The 20,837-nt window shown below is 45.5% G+C and overlaps 1 protein-coding gene across 2 annotated transcripts in view; it reads left to right on the top strand.

Annotated features, from left to right (window-relative positions):
• RXYLT1 (ribitol xylosyltransferase 1) overlaps nt 1–4,629 on the top strand; it is a 32,588-nt gene extending 27,959 nt beyond the window's left edge. For both annotated transcript variants that reach the window (XM_062203310.1, XM_062203309.1), the window contains exon 6: nt 3,686–4,629. In XM_062203310.1, coding sequence (XP_062059294.1) covers nt 3,686–4,103 — 418 coding nt within the window. In that variant the 3' untranslated portion in view covers nt 4,104–4,629. The remainder of the gene's footprint in view (nt 1–3,685) is intronic.
• Nucleotides 4,630–20,837: the final 16,208 nt, after the last annotated feature.

Here is a 20,837-nt window from a genome sequence, read left to right as displayed (position 1 = left end):
CGAGGGTAATTGGTGAGTGGGTGGATGGGTAGATGGATGGAAAATGAACTAATAGACTTAATAGGGCAAACTTTTTTTCATTTCTACATAGTAGTCATAAAAGAGATGCTCATGAAGTAAAAGAACTAACTGGAAAGAAACATTTATCTTGTTTTTGAATAAGCTAATGGCATTTTAAAAAATATTTATTTTAAAATATTTATTTGAATTTATTTATACGAGAGAGAGAGGGAGGGATCTTACATCTGCTGGTTCACTCTCTAAACACCTCCAAAATCCAGAATTCTGCAAGGCCAAAGCCAGGAACAAGGAACTCCATCCAGATCTCCCATGTGGATGGCAGGGACTCAAGTACCTGAGCCATCATCTGCTGCTTTCCAAGCACATGATCAGGGAGCTACATTGGAAGCTGAGCAGTCGGATCGTGAGCCAGACCATCCCATGTGGGATGCAGGCGTCCCAAGCAGCAGCTTAACTCACTGCACCACAACACCCACCCCTGCAAAGTTTTAAAATAAACAAATGATATATAAAGCAGAAACGATGCCTTAAAAATATCCCTCTAGATCTAGAAATAGATTTTTAATTACAGTAGATACCTCTTTCGGAATGCTGATAGTTATATTGTTAGTATAACCCGATTATATTCATCCAGTCAGCATTTGCCAAGCAACTTCCAAAAGCCAGAAACTGTTTTATCCTGGATAAATGCAGCAGTGAACAAAGAGTCCATGCCCTCCTGACATTTAAAGGCTTATTGGAGGAGACAAACAAGTAAAGTATATTATATGTCCAAAATGGTACATGCCAGGTGAACAATTAAGCATAAGAATTTAAGATGGCTAGGGATTTGGGGTGGAGCACTTCTGTTTTCAAACAACCAAGGAAGTCATTGTTACAGAGTTACATTTAAGCACAGGCCTGAGTGAGGTACAAGGGGTATATTTGGGAGAAGAGTGGGCCAGGCCAAGAGAAGAACAAGTGCAAAGACCTTGAATGAGGATTGTACTTAGCATGGTAGAGGAAGACAGCAGTGAAATGAATGAGGACAGTGTAAAAATAACAAAGGAACAGAATAATTCTCGTAACTCCTGTTGTCCCAGTGAGTCAGGGGTCAAGTGGTTGTTCTCGTTGCTGCTTCCAGACCATTCTCCCCTTTCGTTCCCTACTACCCCCAATTTTGTGTCTCATGCCAGCAGACAAAATCAGCCATTACCCTTAGTCTCTGAAATCACAAATTGACCCTTGGATTTATCCCCTTAATTCTTTGAAGAGTTCAGAACTTTTAGACTGTGACACTAGCATGGTCTTAATTCTTGATCATTTCCAAATCTACACAGGTAGTCTTTCAATTTCCGTGGTCATGAGTTCCTTTGTCTTTTTTCTTCAGTAATCTGGGCCTGAGTTCAGCCATTCTGTATCATGGTTATTTCCTAGACCTTGTCATTTCCCATATCGCATCCATTTAAGGTCATCCAGATCATTCTCTGTAATAATTTGACTCCAGTAAATTCAGCTGAGGTTTAGAAGCCGTTGTTCCTACTGCCCTATAATTATTCTTCACTCTATTCTCTCCACTATTCTTAATCAACCTAAATTTTACAATCAGTCATTACCTGCATATACCTTCAATTCCCCAGTTGCCTAATCTAGCCAGCCCTAACTAATTATGGTTAAACCAGCTGTCTACCTCCTCCATACCTGCGCCTATGTAGCTGAACACTTTTGGGCCTGCACTGTGGCCTAGTAAGTTAAGCCTCTGCCTCCGGTGCTAGCATCCCATATGGGCTCCAGTTCAAGTCCCGGTTGCTCCACTTTCTGTCCAGCTTTCTGTTGATGTCCTGAGAAAGTAGTAGAGGTTGTCCCAAGTGCTTGGATCCCTGCACTGGCATTGGAGACCTTGCGGAAGCTCCTGGCACCTGGCCTCAGATTGGCCCAGCTCTGGCCATTGTGGCCATCTGGGGAGTGAACCAGCAGATGGAAAACATCTCTTTGTCTCTCCCTCTCTCTGTTTGTAACTGCCTCTCAACTAAATAAATAAATCTTGAAAAATTTTTAAAGTTTTTAAGGTACTAATTCTTGATATAAATACATGACCTTGAACCTCAGGATCCAGCAGTCATACATTCCGTTGTCCATGTGTGCTCCTGTTCTCCTGGAAGGCTGCCTCATGGCTTTTCTCTCCTGCACTCTTAACACATCTTTCCCTAACTTCGCTTACTCTATAACCCTACTGCGGCCGGCGCCGTGGCTCAACAGGATAATCCTCTGCCTTGCAGCGCCGGCACACCAGGTTCTAGTCCCGGTTGGGGCACCGGATTCTATCCCGGTTGCCCCTCTTCCAGGCCAGCTCTCTGCTATGGCCCAAGTGCTTGAGCCCTGCACCCCATAGGAGACCAAGAGAAGCACCTGGCTCCTGCCTTCAGATCAGCGCGGTGCGCCGCCACAGCGGCCATTGGAGGCTGAACCAACGGCAAAAGGAAGACGTTTCTCTCTGTCTCTCTCTCTCACTGTCCACTCTGCCTTTAAAAAATCAAAAAAACAAAACAAAAAAACCTATTGCTTGTTTCACTGAGAAGATAGGAATGGCCTGGAGAGAATATCTAGCTTTGTAACTGATCTGTGACCTTCTACCCTTGTCCACCTATACAGTCCATTCTCAACAGCCAGATTGATTCGGGTCATGTCAGCCTCTGATCAGAACCCTGTGACCATTCAGACCTTATCATCTGCTCCTGTCCCTCTCTGCTTCAGCCAGCCTGGCTTTACTGCTGATCCTTAACCATGCAGGCATGTGCAGTCCCGTGGCCTTCATTCTAGCTTGCTCTACTCTGTGTTCTCCCACAAGATGTGCATAGCTCACTCACCTCCAACTCTGACCAGAGGCCACTCCAGTGAAACATTTCCTCATCACAAATTTAAGACTACAACCCTTCCCACCTCCCACCCCCTGCACCCTGTAAATTACCGCCCCAGTTCTCTGCTTTATTTTTCATTATACATTTAATACCTTCTAGGTAACTTACTGATTATTAATTGCTGGTTACTGTCCATCTCCATCACTTGAACTAGAATATAAATTGCATGAGGACAAGGAAGGACCTGGCACTCTAAAAATATGAGTTGATTTAATGTTAGTCATTCAGAAATTCTTTGGTGACCACGGGATTTTCTAAATGTACAACTATAAAATGTTTATTTGGGCCAAGATTTTAGATTATATCTTATGCCTGTCATTTTTGTAGTGTGTTCACCACTAGTTCCTGTAACTGACATTAAAGTTAAAACCTGGGCCAGTGTTGTGACACAGTGGGTTAAGCCACAGCCTTTGATGCTGAATCCCATGATAGAGTACTGCTAATTCTTGGCTACTCCCCTTCCGATCCAGCTCCTGCCTCGCATTCCTGGGAAAGCCCCAGAGAATTTCCCAAGTACTTGGACCCCTGCACCCACACGGGACACCCAAATGAAATTCCTAGTTCCTGGCTTTGGCCTGACCCAGTCCATACCAACTATCGTAACCATTTGGGGAGTGGACCAACTAATGGAAGATCTCTTTTCTCTGCCTCTGTGACTCTGCCTTTCAAACAAATAAAATGAATCTTTACAAAAAGTTAAAACCTTTTCCTTCATGAAAGATATGCTTAGTAAAGTGAGAGCTACAGTTGTCTTTCTGATTTTATAGGTGGCCATCTCAAGAAACATTTGAAAGTCTTAAGAAGTACCAAGACGCCTTGCTTCATAGTGACCTCACATTGTGCCCAGTAGGTGTAAACACAGAATGTTACAGAATATACGAGGCTTGCTCTTATGGCTCCATCCCTGTGGTGGAAGACGTGATGACAGCTGGCAGCTGTGGGAATACGTCTGTTCACGCCAGTGCTCCTCTGCAGCTACTCAAGTCCATGGGTGCTCCCTTTATCTTTATTAAGGACTGGAAGGAACTTCCTGCTATTTTAGAAAAAGAGAAAAATCTAATTTTATATGAAAAGATTCAAAGAAGAAAAATGTTACTACACTGGTATCGGAACTTCAAAACACAGCTGAGAATGAAATTTACTAGTATTTTAGAAAGTTCATTTTTAAGGAAAAATAAAGGTTAACTGTTAATTATCCTTTTGAACTAAGATGTGATGTTTTTTTAAGTACCAGGGATATGTATGTCTCTTTATAAATGTTCTTTAAGGTGCCCTTGTAAGCTCCAGATTATGTATATAATCTTGACCAAGTACTCCCTTGTATGTGCTAGCTAAAAATGAAGGTAAAATGTTACTCAGATTCATTTCTACAAAGTTGCATGATTCAACACAAATCAAATTTTGTCACCCATGTAAACCCACCCTGTAGAATTGTAGTCACCAATGGCTGGGGTAGGTGGGCAGTGGGAATTCATGAGATGTTGGTCAGAGGGAGGAAGAATGAGCCCAAGAGCTGTGTTGTACAGTCTTATGGCTATAGTTGAAAACGGTGTATTATATTCTTGCAAAAGGCTAGGAGAGTGGATGTCAAGTGTTCTTATTCACAAAAGTGATAACCGTATGAGGTAATAGATGTGTTAATAGCTAGACGTAGTTAATCCACAATGTATAAGTGTATTTCAAAAAAGTTCATGGAAAATGGCATTAAAAGATACAGTTATTTTGGTGCAAAGCAATTTTGAAAGCCATATATAGTTATTTTCATAAAACATTTTCCATAAACTCTTTGAAGACCCCTTGTATGTATAGATTTCAGAATTCTTTGAACCAAAATAAGTTCTTCTCTTTTAAATAAATTTTTTAATGTATTTAAAAGGTATAGATTGACAAATAGACATCTCCTATATGCTGGCCCACCCCTCTAATGCCCACAACAGTTGGGGCTTGGCCAGGCCAAAGCCAGGAATCAGAAACTCAATCCAAGCCTCCCTCATAGGCAGCAGGGGCTCAACTGTCCATCGCCTGCGGCTTCCCAGAACACAAGCCAGTGGGAAGCTGGAATCAGGAATGCAGCTGGAATTTGAACCTGACACTCCAATATGGATTTGAATACAACCAAGTGTCATCTTAACTGCCAAGCCCCAAATCTTTCAGAGTTAGACTTTTAAATCACTCAATTTTATATTGGATTCAGCTGAGGCAGGTGTTCAGATGCAGAATTTGGTTCATACAGCGTATAAAACATGGACTGGAGCAGTTGGAGCCAGAAATGGACACTACTGGTTGGGAGAAGATTTCAGCTAACTCACAGGAGCACTTCACAAAAGGCCCACCTGATATCACTGGACAGAAGTGACGAGAAAAGCATGAATGAGCAGTCTTTAATCTTCAGGTCCTTGGGCTCGATCAGTTGTTTTGCCTACCATTTTATTAGCTCCAGAATCCTTAGCTGCTGTGAAATTGGAAAATTTGTTGTTATTCTCCAGAAGCCTTTATAATGTAAACTCTCCCATACTTTGTGTTAGACCTGGAGCCCTAACAACTGTGTCCACATCATCAGAAGGTCTGGAAGCCTGGATACAAAGATGTTAACTTTGTCATTGGATTGGAGAAACGGGGTGCCTGCCACAACCCTATCTGATTCTAAGGGCAACTGCCTTATCGACAGCCTCTGTAAAGGCACTGCACCTGAGTAGCCATTTTAGATCGTGTGACTGCTTCTCTCCCCGACCTTGGATCACAGCTATGGGCACTTGATTTGGGGTACCCTGTTGATAGGCCTCCTTGTGGCCCTAGACATTGATTAAAAAAAAACAAACAAACAGCCAAACAGCTGATTGAAGATACCTTCTACCAGCTGGTCCAATCGCTAAATGCCTACAACAGCCAAGGTTGTGCCAGGCTGAAGCCAGGACTCAGAAGTAGTCCAGGTCTCTGGCAGAGGCTTGACTACCCATCACCTGCTGCCTCTCAGGATGCACACCAGCAGGAAGCTGGAATCAGGAGCAGAGCTGGAACTTGAACGTGTGCTCTGCAGTATGGGATGCAGGAAATAGAACCTGGGAGTTGACTAGAAAAGAGCAGAAAGGCTTCTGTGGAATAGCAACCATGAAACACACTAGGACAGAGAAAGGCACAGATACTAAGAAGCTCGTGGAGAAAGAATCCTGACCCCAGAGCCACCCCACGGATTCCAGTGCAACTCAAGGAGCTAGAGAAATGAGAGCAGACCCAACCCAGATTTAGTTGAAAGAAAAAAATAATAAATATCAAATCAACAATAAATGAAATAAAAATCAATTTGAAAGGCTGCAAAGAATTGGTTTTTTAAAAGAAGAAAATTGATAAAACCTTTAGCTAGACTAACCGAAAAAAAGGCTCAAAAATTAGGGGAAAAAAACCAAACACCTGATGCCCCAGAAATACAGAGGTTCCTGATGAGTTTATACTTCCAGCTCCCATGAGTTTGAGTGATTTGTTCTCCCCATGTGTAACCTCAGAATTATCTGTTCTCTTCACCCCCCATCCCTTGTTGCCCTGGTTGCCTGAGTTGACTTCCAAAAACACAAGAGTCTTACCAAAACAATAACCTTCCAGAGGGACCAGCTTGCCTGGCCCCTGAACAGAGATGCAAGCCAGGTCCTTGGATTTGGTACAGTTCTCCTTTGACTAAGTTAAAGAAATCTCTGCTCAATTTTACCAATGACACTAGCCCATCTGTGTCTCTTTTTGTGTGGGACTTCCTGCTGCCCATAATCTTTCCAGAAGATTCTGTTTCTGTGTTAGTGCATTTGCTGCCAGCAGAGTCTTTGGAATGTGAAGACCATGGGGCAAGAGACAAGTATATCATAAGAAAAGATATTTCTGCATGTACTCCAGCAGCTTTTCTTTTCTTTTCTTTTTTTTAAGATTTATTTTATTTATTTGAAAGAGTTACATAGCGAGGTGGAGCCAGAGAGAGAGGTCAGTCTTCCATCCAATGATTCATTCCCCAAATGACCACAATGGCCAGAACTGATCTGATCAGGAGCCAGGAGCTTCTTCCGGGTCTCCCATGTGGGTGCAGGGGCCCAAGGACTTGGGCCATCTTCTACTGCTTTCCCAGGCCACAGCAGAGAGCTCGGAAGTGGAGCAGCCAGGATTCAAACTGGCGCCCATATGGGATGCCAGCGCTGCAGGCTGCAGCTTTAACCCGCTGCGCCACAGCACCAGCCCCCCAACAGCTTTTCTTACCATAGGGAATTTTACTAAGAGAACAATATCATATGCTCTAGAATTAGTGAGAAATCTGCCTGAATAGTTTTGGTGGTTTGTATTACAATTGTAATACAAACAATTTATAATACAAACCATAAAGACCATAAAGTTCACAGTCCTAAAACCTATCGAGATCTAGATTCAAAAATGATCATTATTTAGAATATATATGCAAGAGTATTTCAGAAAACTCATGGAAAGATGAAATTAAAAGATAAGTGTATTTTGGTACCCCCCCCCAAAAAAAAAAAATTAAAAAATCCATTTTAAAAAAAAAAAACCTTTTTTTTTTTTTTACAGGCAGAGTGGATAGTGAGAGAGACAGAGAGAAAGGTCTTCCTTTTTGCCGTTGGTTCACCCTCCAATGGCCGCTGTGGCCGGTGCACTGCAGCCGGCGCATCGCGCTGATCCGAAGCCAGGAGCCAGGTGCTTCTCCTGGTCTCCCATGTGGGTGCAGGGCCCAAGCACTTGGGCCATCCTCCACTGCCTTCCCGGGCCATAGCAGAGAGCTGGCCTTGAAGAGGGGCAACCGGGATAGAATCCGGCGCCCCAACTGGGACTAGAACCCGGTGTGCCAGCGCCGCAGGGTGGAGGATTAGCCTGTTAAGCCACGGCCCCAGCCTAAAAAAAACCTTTAAAAAACTCATTTTCCATGAACTCTGAAGATCACTCATATCTCATGAAGCCAGAAGTACAGTGTAAGGCCAAAGCCAGCATGGACTCCAGTATTTCCAGTAGCTTGTGGGAATAGGATACTCGAATTTAACTTCCTCTGCTTCAACAGATCTACCCATCTGTGTGGGCAGAGGGTTTCCGTCACCTCGGTCCGTCAGGCTGAGTTCCTTACAGAGGGAATCACCAAAAACTAGAGCAGAAATGCAGATATTTTTAAAGTTACCAATTGAAAGGAAAGTCTATTCTTTTAGACTTGCAGTCTTGCTCCCTAGGAGTTCTCATTTATGCCAGAGGGAAGCTGCTGGTAAGAGGGAAAATTATGGTCTAGGCTGTCAACTGTCAGGACGTATGTTTGCTAAAGAGCTTTCTCACCATGGTTCACATGTGTCGTGATCTATTGCTAAAATTACTTTTTTCCAGAAAGAAGCAATCACACAAGTGAGTAGATATTTTTAACAGTATGCCATGTGCCAGCCTTGCCCGCACATTTCTCTAAAGCACTCTGAACATCCATCTGGAGAGGACCTGCTGTGCCACGATCGCTGGTCTAGGCAGCAGGTCGCAGACTCCAGGAATTAACCTCACTGTCCAGGCTTTCAATTTTGCAGAGTCTGTAACATCTTCAAAAAGTCACACACAGGGCGGGTGCTGTGGCACAGCAGGTTAAGCCACGTCTTGGGATGCCCACATCGCATTTCAGAGTGCTGATTGGAGTCCCTGCTACTCCACATTTGCAATCCAACTTTCCACTAATGTGCATGGGAGGCAGCAGATGGCGGCCCAAGTGCTTGGGTTCTTGCCACCTACTTGGAAACCGGATGGAGTTCCTGTTTCCTGAATTCAGCCTGGTCAACAGTCCCGGCTGTTGTAGGCATCTGGGGAGTAAATAAAGAAATCAAAGAGCTGTGTGTGTGTCCCTCTCTGTCACTCTACCTTTCAAATTTTTTTCCAAGTCACTCACTAAACATTCTCAGATGTTGCTGCCTTTGTTCTTCATTTGCTTTCTAGAAGTGCACAGCATGTCTTTATTTTTTCTAAGATTTGTTTATTTATTTGAGAAGGAGAGGCGGGGGGGGGGGGGGGGTCTTCCATCCTCTAGCTCACTCCCCAAATGACCACAACAGCCAGGGCTGATCTGAAGCCAGGAGACAGCTTCCTCCAGGTCTCCCACATGGGTGCAGAGGCCATTCTCCACTGCTTTCCCAGGCCATAGCTGAATCGGAAGAGGAGCAGCCAGGACTCGTATGGGATGCCCCACTGCAGATGGCAGCTTTATCTGCTAGCCACAGCAACAGCCCCGGTCCATCTCTGTCATTGTGATGTCATTTTATAGGTCTTATCACTGCCAGTGCAAATGATCGTTTCTCAGTTTATTGAGAGAAGTTAGTCAACTTCCTGTTTGTCAGTTGGTAAAAATATCCAAATGGCTACATCAACCTGGTCTTTAAACTTATCTCAAATTCAGCCATGTTCTGTATGGGTATTTTGTTTGAAATAGATTCTAAATGCCTTAAGTGTATTCCCTTATAAACCTTTCTGGGATAGAAGTGGAAAATACAATTGTTGAAGCTTCACTTTCTGGGTACACGTATGATCTGGATACACGTATGATGAGGCTTTGGTTTTTACAACCACACAACAGAAAGGATTCCCCTGCCAGGCCGGAGGGAGCTCAAACCTCCAATACCCACCTCCAAATTGGCCCCTAATGCTTTCTCAGAAGCTATGGTTCAGGCCTTGATTTCTAAAAACGTCTCTTTTTTGGTATGCCCTTCTTTTGCAGTCTGCTGTTTGAGACACTTGTTGAGTTTAGAGCTTTTGGAAAAATCGTGCTAAAACAAAGCGGGAAGCACAGCAGTGGATCCTCAACTCAGAAGTGGGTGTCTCACTGGCGCTGCTGTTGCATGCTGTAGGTCCTGCGGGCCTTCTGTTCCTGAAGTCCCGTGCTGAACTCCAGCTGACACTCATTTCAATTGCATATAGCTCTTTTTGGGTTTTTTATTATTGTTTTATTATTTTTTCAAGAGAGAGAGAGCCTGTCTACCAGTTCATTCCTCAAATACCCACAATGGCTGGGGCTGGGCTGGAGCTAGAGCTGGGAGCCAGGAACTCAATCCATGGGCGGCAAGAACTCAATTACATGAGAAATCGCCCTTAGCTCCCAGGGTCAGTATTAGCCTGGTATTGAACCCAGGCTCTTTGATATGGAATGTAGGAGTTCTAACCAGTAGGCCAAACAACAGGCCCCAAACTTTGTTCTTTTTTTTTTTTTTTTTAATTTATTCATTTGACAGAGCAGTGGGGTGGGAGGAGACAAAGAAAAGATCTTTTCTTCTGCTGCTTCACTCTCCAAATTGCCACAAGGCCCAGGGCCAGGGCTGGTCCAGGTTGATGCCTAGAACCCAGAACTCCATCTGGGCCTCCCGCGTGGGTTGCAGAGGCCCAAATACTTGGACCATCGTGTGCTACTTTCCCAGGAGCATTCGCAGGGAGCTGGATCAGGAGCTGGATTGGAAGCCTAGCAGCTGGGATTCAAACCTGCTCTCTGATATGGCAATCAGCTGTCATAGGCAGCAGCTTAACTCACTGAGCCCCAATCCGGCTCCCTCAAACTCTCCTTTAGTGAGCTCTCACCAGGCTATGCTGCTCATCTAGTCTTGATTCTAACTTTTTATGTTTTGTTCGCGATTCTTTTGCATTCATTTTAATGTATTTTTAAAATATCACATGAAAACATCGCTTACCTTGATTGCTGAGTTGTTTCGAATGTTTCTTTCTGGTTCGCATGACATTGAGGTTACACATCAGCTGCAGCTCTGCTGGGCTCAGCTGGGCTCTGCTCAATTTGGCTCCATGTCGCCTCCTTCTACAACCCAGAATGAAGGAGTAGCCCTTCTCCAGGATACTCTGTTCTCACATTGGAGGGCTCAGAGGGAATGTTTTAATCTACTCAGTGATGAATCATTCCCTGGATCTTAGAGCCTCTGCCTAGAACTTGCACCTTGTCAATTCTGCCCCATGTTCCCATGGCCACAGCGTCACAGGGCCAACCATGAGCTCAAAGGGATGGGTGTAGACGCTCTGTCTTCTGGAAGAAGCCAGTGGGAAGAATAGTCCAGTGTACCGCCCTCTGTTAGCCGAAACCTGAACTCTGGGGGATACAGCAGTGGAATCACAGGGGCTCTCTACAGTGCAATGCTGTTTTCCTGAGCACATGGTAGGGCTGCGCTCACTGCCTCCTTAGAAGCGAGGTCCAGCTGGGTGGCTTACCTCGGCCCACGGAGTGCGGTGGAGGTGATGTGTCACTTCCAGACAGAAGCTTTGGAGCCCATGCACATCTTTCCCCACTCCCCGCTTCTCCCTCGCCAGCTGGGGAGACGATGTCCCAGATGGGGCCTCTGTCAACCTGCAGGCGTGAGTGAGCAGAAACCTGACAGCCCACAGTGAACGTGGAAGGGAGAGTGAACTGGCCCATTTAGCCACTGGGCTTCAAGGGCCATCTGTTGTCAGCACATTCAGACTAGCACATTGGTTCCCTTCGTTTCGTTGGCATATGCATTTCTAGGAAACAGGAGGTCATCACTCCTCCCCTGATACTAAACCCAGTAGGTGAAAGTCTGATGAGCAACAGACTCATACTGCTCTGAGTATCTCCTCACAATGCACTTGCTAATTACAAAGGGAAAAAAGAAGTTTTCAGTTGAGAACCTAGTAGACACCATCTTACAATGATCAGTAGCAAGAAAAATAAATCTATCTGGCTTTATAGGATGCATGTAGAAAGACAACATCATTTCTGGGGTGTGCAGAGTAAAAATGCATACGTCAAATCTAATCCTGAGAAAACACTAGAAAGAACCAACTTGGGGGCCGGCACTGTGGCGCAGCGGGTTAAGGCCCAGCCTGCAGCACTGGTATCCCAGATGGGTGCCAGTTCTAGTCCTGGTTGCTCCTCTTCCAATCCAGCTCTCTGCCATGCCTGGGAAAGCAGTAAAAGATGGCCCAAGTCCTTCGGCTCCTGCACCCCACGTGGGAGACCTGGAAGAAGCTCCTGGCTCCTGGCTTCAGATCAGCTCAGCCCTGGCTGTTGTGGTCATTTGGGGAGTGAATCAGTGAAATTGAAAACCTCTCTCTCTCTCTCTCTCTCTCTCTCTCTCTCTTTCTGGCTCCACCTCTCTCTGTAACTCTGTTCTTTCAATTAAATAAAATAAACCTTAAAAAAAAGAAAGAAAGAACTAACTTGGAGGAACTTGTTGAATAAAGTCAAGAGTGGGGCAAGTTTCAAAGGAAAGAGAAGTATGATGAATGGAAATTTCTGTGACACAGAAACATTGCAGATCATCAGCAGACAATGTACTTTTCACTAAGTGCTTCTGGGGCAATTATCCATGTGAGGGGAAAAAAGAAATTAATCCATGTATCACAGCATACACAAGAATAGACTCCAGGGCTGGGTGGGGGGCACATTTGGCCTGGCAGTTAACATGCTGGTTGGAATGCTTGCACCTCCATAGCACAGTGCTTGGGTTTGATACCCACCTCTGCCTTTTACCTCCAGCTTCCTATGGATACGGACCCTGGGAAGAAGCGGGTAATGCCTGAAGTAGCTGGGTCCCTGCCACTCATGTGGGAGACCCAGACTGAGTTCCTGGCTCCTGGCTTCAGCCTGGCTCAGCCCTGGTCATTGCAGGCATTTGTAGACTGAACCAGCAAATGAGACCTCTCTATATATCTCTCTGCTTCTTAAATAAATACATTTTTAAAAAGTAAAAAGTAAAGTCCAGGTAAATTAAAGATGAAAGTATAAAAATTAAATTATAAGCTACAAAGCCTTTAAAAATATAGAAAAAATAAGTTTATACCTTGAGATAGGGAGAGATCTCTTCTAAAAAGACACAACAAGGAGCCAGGTCAAATTACCACTGGCAATGCTGACGTCCAACATCGGAGTCCAGTTCCCCACTAATGCACCTGGGAAGGCAACAGATGATGCTTAGGCCCCTGCCACCCGTGTGGGAGATCAGATGGAGTTCTGGGCTCCTGGCTTAGCCTAGCCCTGCCTGCTGCCACCATGTGGGGAATGAACCAGCAGTTTGAAGATATCTGTCTGTCTCTTTCAAATAAATAAATATTTTAAAAACAGACACAATAAGCAAAAGTCATAGGAAAAGTTGATACACTTGACAGCATCAAAAGCACTGTGTAGCTTTGGTGTAGCGGTTAGGATGCCACTTGGGACGCCCAAATCCCATATTCAGAGTACCTGGGTTTGAGTCCTGCCTCTACTATGGATTCTAGCTTCCTGCTAATGCACAAGTAATTGGGTCCCAGACTCCTATGTGGGAGACCTGAATTGAGTTTCTGGCTTTGGCCTGGCCCAGCCTACTGCACACCATACACCTCCATCTCTCTGCATCCCAAATAACACTTTTTAATGTTTTTTTTTTTTTTTTTTGACAGGCAGAGTGGACAGTGAGAGAGAGAGAGACAGAGAGAAAGGTCTTCCATTTGCCGTTGGTTCACCCTCCAGTGGCCACCATGGCGGGCGCAACGCGCTGATCCAATGGCAGGAGCCAGGTGCTTCTCCTGGTCTCCCATGAGGTGCAGGGCCCAAGCACTTGGGCCATCCTCCACTGCACTCCCTGGCCTGGCCTGGAAGAGGGGCAACCGGGACAGAATCCGGAGCCCCCACCAGGACTAGAACCCTGTGTGCCGGCGCCGCAAGGCGGAGGATTAGCCTGTTGAGCCACGACGCCGGCCATTTTTAATGTTTTAAAAGAACTTTTTTTTTTTTGACAGGCAGAGTGGACAGTGAGAGAGAGACAGGGGGAAAGGTCTTCCTTTTGCCGTTGGTTCACCCTCCAATGGCCGCCGCGGTAGGCACACTGCGGCCGGCGCATCGCGCTGATCCGATGGCAGGAGCCAGGTGCTTTTCCTGGTCTCCCATGGGGTGCAGGTCCCAAGTACTTGGGCCGTCCTCCACTGCACTCCCTGGCCACAGCAGAGAGCTGGCCTGGAAGAGGGGCAACTGGGACAGGATCGGTGTCCCGACCGGGACTAGAACCCAGTGTGCCGGCGCCGCAAGGCGGAGGATTAGCCTAGTGAGCCGCGGCGCCGGCTAAAAGAACATTTTTTAAAAAGAACTATAAGGAGGCCAACATTATAGCAGGTTAAGCTGCTGCCTACAATGCCAGCCTCCCAGATGGGTGCCAGTTCAAGTCCCGGCTGCTCCACTTTCTGATGCAGTTCATTGCTAATGTACCTGAGAAAGCAGAAGAAGATGACCAAAGTCCTTGGGCCCCTGCATCCATATGGGAACCTGGAAGGAGTTCTGGGCTTCCGGCTTCAGCCTGGCCCAGTCCTGCCTGTTGGAGCCCTTTGAGGAATGAATCAGCAAATGGAAGATCTCTTTCTCTCTCTCTCTTTCTAAATCTGCCTTTCAAATAAATAAATAAATCTTTTTGAAAAAGGGAAAAAAAGCACCTTCAAGGAGAAGAGAAAGATAAGCCTCAAATAGACTTACATAGTAAGTATAACTGACAAAAGAGAGAATTCAGAACATATGAATATCTGTGATTCAAAACCAACCTAATAAAAAAATGGAATAAATAGTAATGGAGGAAAAACGATAAATGGCCCACAAGTCCCATTAGCAATCAGGAGGCCTTGTGAAACTTGACAGATCTACATATCCTGCCGAAGGGTTCACTGCTGTTGCCCAGAAGAGCCTGGATTCAAACCCAGAGAGTCGAGCTCCGGAGTTTGCTCTCAGCCTCAACACCCTACCTCTAGTTCGCCCTGCAAATCTTGAAATGTAATTATTTTTGCTTAAGTGAAATAGCTGGTGCAAATTTCCAAAAAGGAGCAAATTTTGGACTGGACTGAAAAGCCAACTCAGAGCAAGATGTTCCCTTTTATGGAGTAAAAGAGGGAAAGTTTACAACTGGATACTTGTTTTTCAGTAAAAATGCAACCACCTCGGAGTTATGTGGCCCCTTCTGCTGAAGTGTCAGACTCTCATCAGAGGAGGTTTTTGTGTTGAACCCCAGTGTGTGTCTTTGAGGTGGTTAGAGACAGGAGCAATTGTCTTCTCTCATAGAGAGAAACAGAAGCAGTTGGCAGGCTGCCCTGTGTGAGCACAGCTCATTAAAATTGACGATGCTGACAGTTAATTAGGAGGGAGTCGCCTGGAAATGCTACAGTATTAAAGATTAAAGTCCATTCATAAAATGCTAAATGCTGGATGCTGCGGTTATCCCTTCAGCCCATGACCACCCATCTTTCCTGGAAACTCTGTAGCCTTGGTTCCTTCTTTATTTTTTTTAAATAGGTAAATCTTTTTTTTTTTTAAGATTTATTTATTTATTTGAAAGGCAGACTTATAGACAGGCAGAGGAAGAGAGACAGACAGAAAGGTCTCCCATTGCTAGTTCAATCCCCATATGGCCGCACTGCCTGAGCTGGGCCAGTCTAAAGCCAGGAGCCAGGTGCTTCCTCCAGGTCTCCTATACAGGTGCAGGGGCCCACGGACTTGGGCCATCTTCTGCTACTTTTCCAGGCCATGGCGCCGAGCTGGATCAGATGTGGAGCAGCTGGGACTCCCAGCACCCATATGGGATGCACACACTACAGGCGGCTGCTTTACCCGCTACGCCACGGCGCTGGCCCTGGTTCCTTCCTTATTTGGTTGCTTGTGATTGACTTACAATGGGACTAGCCTGTTGCTGACTCATTTCTGCCCCTGTGGCAAATGGCTGGACTCTCACTGGAGGCAGCACAGAGCCTGAACCATTCACTCCACATTCAGATCTCATCTACTAACTGACATTTTACTTTGAACTTTATTTCTTTCTTATTTATTTATTTGATCAACAGAATGATAGAGAGGGAGAGAGAGAGAAGGGTCTTCCATCCATTGGTTCACTCCCCAGATGGCCACAACGGCCAGGGTTGGACCAGGCCAAAGCCAGGAGCCAGGAGCTTCATCCTGGTCTCCTACATGGGTGGCAAGAACCCAAGTCCTTGGGCCGTGACCTGCTGCCTTCCCAGGTGAACTAACAGAGAGCTGGGTCAGAAGCACAATTGCCAGGACCCAAAGTGGCGTCCTGATATGGAAGGCAGGAGTTACAAGTGGTGGCTTGACCCACTGTGCCACAGCACCCGCCCGGGACGTTTTTCAATCATGTAAGATGTTTACAACCTCTTAGAAGACACACACACAAACACCGCGTGATGGCAGTGTCCCACAGGAAGTACCCTGACCAGAGATTCCAAACACATTGGTTTTGAAACTTAGCTCTGCCAACATCCAGTTGCTTCTCTTGAAAAAGTAATAATCACTTTGAATCTCAGCTTCATCCTCTATAAAATGGGAGTGAACACTGGGCTCTCAAGCCAAATGAAACAGCGTGAAAAGGCAGGTAATCAGAAAAGCTTGAGGTTGGGTAGGTGAGCTGTCTTCAAAAGTTCATGAAAAAATGCATATCATGAAAAAATATACATGGATTTCGGCTGGCGCCGTGGCTTAACAGGCTAATCCTCCGCCTTGCAGCGCCGGCACACTGGGTTCTAGTCCCGGTTAGGGCGCCAGATTCTATCCCGGTTGCCCCTCTTCAAGGCCAGCTCTCTGCTATGGCCCGGGAAGGCAGTGGAGGATAGCCCAAGTCAATGGGCCCTGCACCCGCATGGGAGACCAGGAGAAGCACCTGGCTCCTGGCTTCAGATCAGCACGATGCGCCGACCGCAGCGGCCATTGGAGGGAGAACCAACGGCAAAAAGGAAGACCTTTCTCTCTGTCTCTCTCTCTCACTATCCACTCTGCCTGTCAAATATATATATATATATATATATATATATATATATACATGGATTTCAAATTTCTTGCACCAAAATAAACAAGGAGGTTTTTTTCCCCCTATTTATTTATTTGAGAGACAGAGACAAAGCGTGCTACCATCTGCTGGTTCACCTCTCAATGGAAGCTGGGGTCCAGGAACGCAGTCTGGGATCCTGCATGGGTGGCAGCAGCCCAGTTGTCTGAGCCATCACCACTGCCTCCCAGCGCCTGTATCAACAGGAGCCTGGGCTCAGGAACTGGAACCAGCTTTCCAACCCAGGTCCTGGCACACGAGATGCAGTTGTCTGAAGTGGTGTTTGAACTGCTAGGCTAATTGCTTACTCCCAAACTTATCTTTGATTCCATTTTCCACGAACTTTTTGATGTGTCCTGTTTTAGTTAGGCCGGCCCAGATTCTTCAGGCTAAGTGTCCATTAGGGTCACTTAGGAAAAAGAAAACATTTTTTTTTCATGACGCCACCTTTGAGAGTCTTCATTGCTCTGGGGTGGTGCTCCAGCAGCAGCAATGCCATGCAGGCCCCAGGATCTCCTGAGGGGCTGGTGAGTAGGAAAGGTGGGGCCTCGCCTCAGTGAGTCTGGGGCAGAAATAAGAATCTGCATTTCCAGCAGGTTCCCAAGTGTGCTGAGACGCTGCTGCCAAGAACCTAGCAATGTGGAGAACCACTCAAAGTCAGCACAGACAAGAGAGGTGGAACGTGCCAGAGGGGCCAGAGTTGTGGTGCAGCAGGTTAGGCTGCTGTGTGCAGTGCCAGCATCCCACATGAGCCCCAGTTCGAGTCCCAGTTACTGCACTTTCGATCCAGCTCCCTGCTAATGTGCCTGGGAAAGCAGCAGAGGATGGCTCCAGGACTTGGGCCCCTGCCACCCACATGGGAGACCCAGATGGAATTCCTGACTCCTGACTTCAGCTTGGCTTAGCCCATTTGGCTTAGCCCAGTGGGTAGATTATTTCTCTCTCTCTCTCTCTCTCTCTCTCTCTCTCTCTCTCTGCCCCTCTCTCTATAACTCTGCCTTTCAAATACATAAATCTTAAAAAAGAACGAGAGAGAGAAAAGGAAGGAAGGAAGAGAGAGAGAAAAGAAAATCCCAGGAAGAATTTGAGGGCACATGTTCTTTTCTCTCCATTAAAGGAATATCATTTTATTAACCAAGCAGAGAACTTAATTTTTAAGCAGCAGGCCACAGAGGTTGCTCCCTCAGGAGTTAAGCTGATGAGAACAGAGTGTTTTCACTGTACACATGTGATGCTGCACGCATTTTGCCTCCTATACATATATTTCTTGATTCATTGTGAATCAGCAAAACTCCGTCTTACTGAGTAACAGAAGGAATAAGCACTCACACTTACATCGGGTACGGCTATCATCGTTCCCATGTATGTTGTTCCCCCACATCCTTGCATTGTAGCAGTAAAACTCACTTGAGCAGTGACACAAGATCCCAAAAAGGAAGGAAAGGGGGAAAGGAAAGAAGCAAAGAAGGATGGGAGGGAGGGGAGGAGGGAGGGAGGGAAGGAAAGATGGGGGTCGGGGGAAGGGGCTGTTCCAACAAAGTTTGTGATATGTGCTGTGAACTTCTCTTTCAGCAAAAAGAATCCCATTGAAGAAATAGACACGTTGACTAAAAGGTACGAGATAGACTGGAGGAAAAGACATCGAGTCTAAGGTAAATTATCAAACAATAATTCTTCTGCTTGAGTTTGTTAAATTTTTTGTTTGTTTTGGTTTGTTCCCAGAAACATTTTATTGAATGTATGCAAACTTCATGCATTCCATAGGTACAACTTTAGGAACACATTGATTCTTCCTACTGTACCCACCCTGCCACCCATACTCCCTCCCTTCTTCCCCCTCCCTCTCCTATTCTCATTCTTATTTCTTACTAAGATCTATTTTCAATTAATTAAATCCATACTAAGTAAAGAGTTCAACAAATAATATAAAAAAAAAAACCTGTTCCTCAACTGTCCCTCGATAGTGGAGACAGGGCTGTTCAAAGTCACTGCGTCTCTAAGTGTCAATTTCACTTCCATAGGTTACCTTTCAGGTGCCCTGTTAGTTACGTATTTACAGGGTGTAGTGTTATAAATCTATACATGTATTCAAGGTGTATGATCATGGCAGGTTAGTGTTTCATCCTAAACATTTTGAAAATGTCATATAATTGGTATATAGCTATAAATACTATCTCAGTGAATTATGTCATATACATGACACTGTACCCCTCTTTCTCCAAGTTATCATTATCATAATAACCTCATTTTGTGATATTAATATTCCTGTTTTCAAGAAAAAATAGTATATATGGGTATGTATATAATATCCATATATGAAGTGAATGTGGCAAAATGTTAAAAATTGTTAAATCTTAAAACTAAAAATGTAAATTTATAAAAAAGTGTTTTATTAATACTTCATAATTTTAGATAAAAAAAACATTTTAAAACACTTTACTGGGGGGATTCAATGTGACAAAGAGAAAAGGAAATTAAGTTTATTCCATCTCTGTTTATGTATCTACCTACAGCAGAGATAGATATGTGTCAGTGTACAGAAATAAAATACACTCATTTTTAATCTTGATATAGTAGCTTTAATTTGATAATTGTGGTTCCAGAGTAGAAATCAAAAAAACAAGCTTTTTGTATTGCTTCACTAAGTGGAGGGTGGATGGTTTCGTGTCAAGTTCAGGCTTTGTCCACTAGAGGGAGCAGCGAAACCACAGATAGCATCGCGGCTTTCCCGAGGGCCGGCTCCGCAGAGGAGCCAGAGAGGAGGCTGGGACCGCAGGGCGTGGGCGTCCGGGCCGGGCGGCTGGGAGTGCGCGGTGGTCTTCGCACTGCAGCCTCGCAGCCGGCCGCAGATCCCCCCGCCGCCTCCGCCCACCCCCGTGTGATTCCCCGACCCTTGACAGCGGAAGAAGTAAATACTTCAGACGCTCAGTCATTAACACGGTAAGCCTTATCGTTAGAAGCGATTCGATTCTCATCAGCGAACTAACTGGTTGGGATCCAAAATGTGTTCGCTGTTGAACGAAACGGGGGTTCACGCTATAGAAGTTTGCTTGTAAAGTCAGAAACGCAAAAAGGAGGACGTGTTTGGCCAAAGAGCCTTGCTTAAATGTCCTCAGTGTTTCCATAGTGTTTCGTTCCTCTTGATGTGAGACGACAAGCTTGATGACTTACATGCATTACTGGAATACATTCCCTACTCCCTCACGTACATTTCACTAAGTTTAGTAAACCCCGCCTGCAACCCCAGCGACTGTGCCTGGCCAGTAGGGCCAGCCTCGTGCCTTCTCCCACATTCCTCAGACAATGAGAGGAAAAGGAAAGGCCTGTGAGTAATAAACATTTGTAAACATGGGCATCCTCGCTAGCACTCAGGAAACGCAAGCCACGATAAAAGGGAGATGCCCCGTTAGAGTCTGATGAGGCAAAAATTTAAAAGTCAAATTCGTGTTCGTGGGGAAATGGGCAGCTTCATGCACTCACTGCCCGAGGAGTTTAAATTGGCAGAGCCTCACTGGAGAGCAATTGAGCACACACAATAAAGTTAATGATGCATGCACCCAGCAGGCCCGCAGCTCCACTGCCCCGAAGCTGAGAACCAGGAGACTCGGCCTCCCCGGGGATTCACAACCCTCCCTGCACGAGTGCGCAACGACACAAATTCAAACACTCGGTAGCAGTATTGTTCCTTGAAAGCAGTATAATGGCCGTTCACAGTACAGAGAAACAAACCGTGGGTGAGCCTTTCAGTCGGAAGCCAGTGAAACTGTGCAGACCCCAGGTGCACCCTGAGAGGCGACCACATCTCCCAAGTACAAGTTTGAGAACACATGAGCCAAGAACACCTGCCATGATTTCCTACACAGTAGTTAAAATGTGTAAACCAAACCTATATGTAAATGTTGGATTCATTTTCTGTGGTTGCCATAAAAAAATCACTGAAAACTTGATTTTTTTTTTTAAGTTTTATTCATTCATCCACAAGTCAGAGTTACAGAGAAAGAGTGAGAGACAGTGAGGAATCTTCCATCCACTGGTTCACTCCCCAGATGGCTACAATGGCCAGCGCTGGGCCAGGCCAAAGCCAGAGGCCAGCAGCTTCTTCCAGGTCTCCCATGTA

The sequence above is a fragment of the Lepus europaeus genome, chromosome 10, assembly GCF_033115175.1.
Source record: "Lepus europaeus isolate LE1 chromosome 10, mLepTim1.pri, whole genome shotgun sequence".
Classification (NCBI taxonomy): domain Eukaryota; kingdom Metazoa; phylum Chordata; class Mammalia; order Lagomorpha; family Leporidae; genus Lepus; species Lepus europaeus.
The sequence above is the reverse complement of the archived record's forward strand: the minus strand, read 5'-3'. Positions and strand labels throughout refer to the sequence as shown.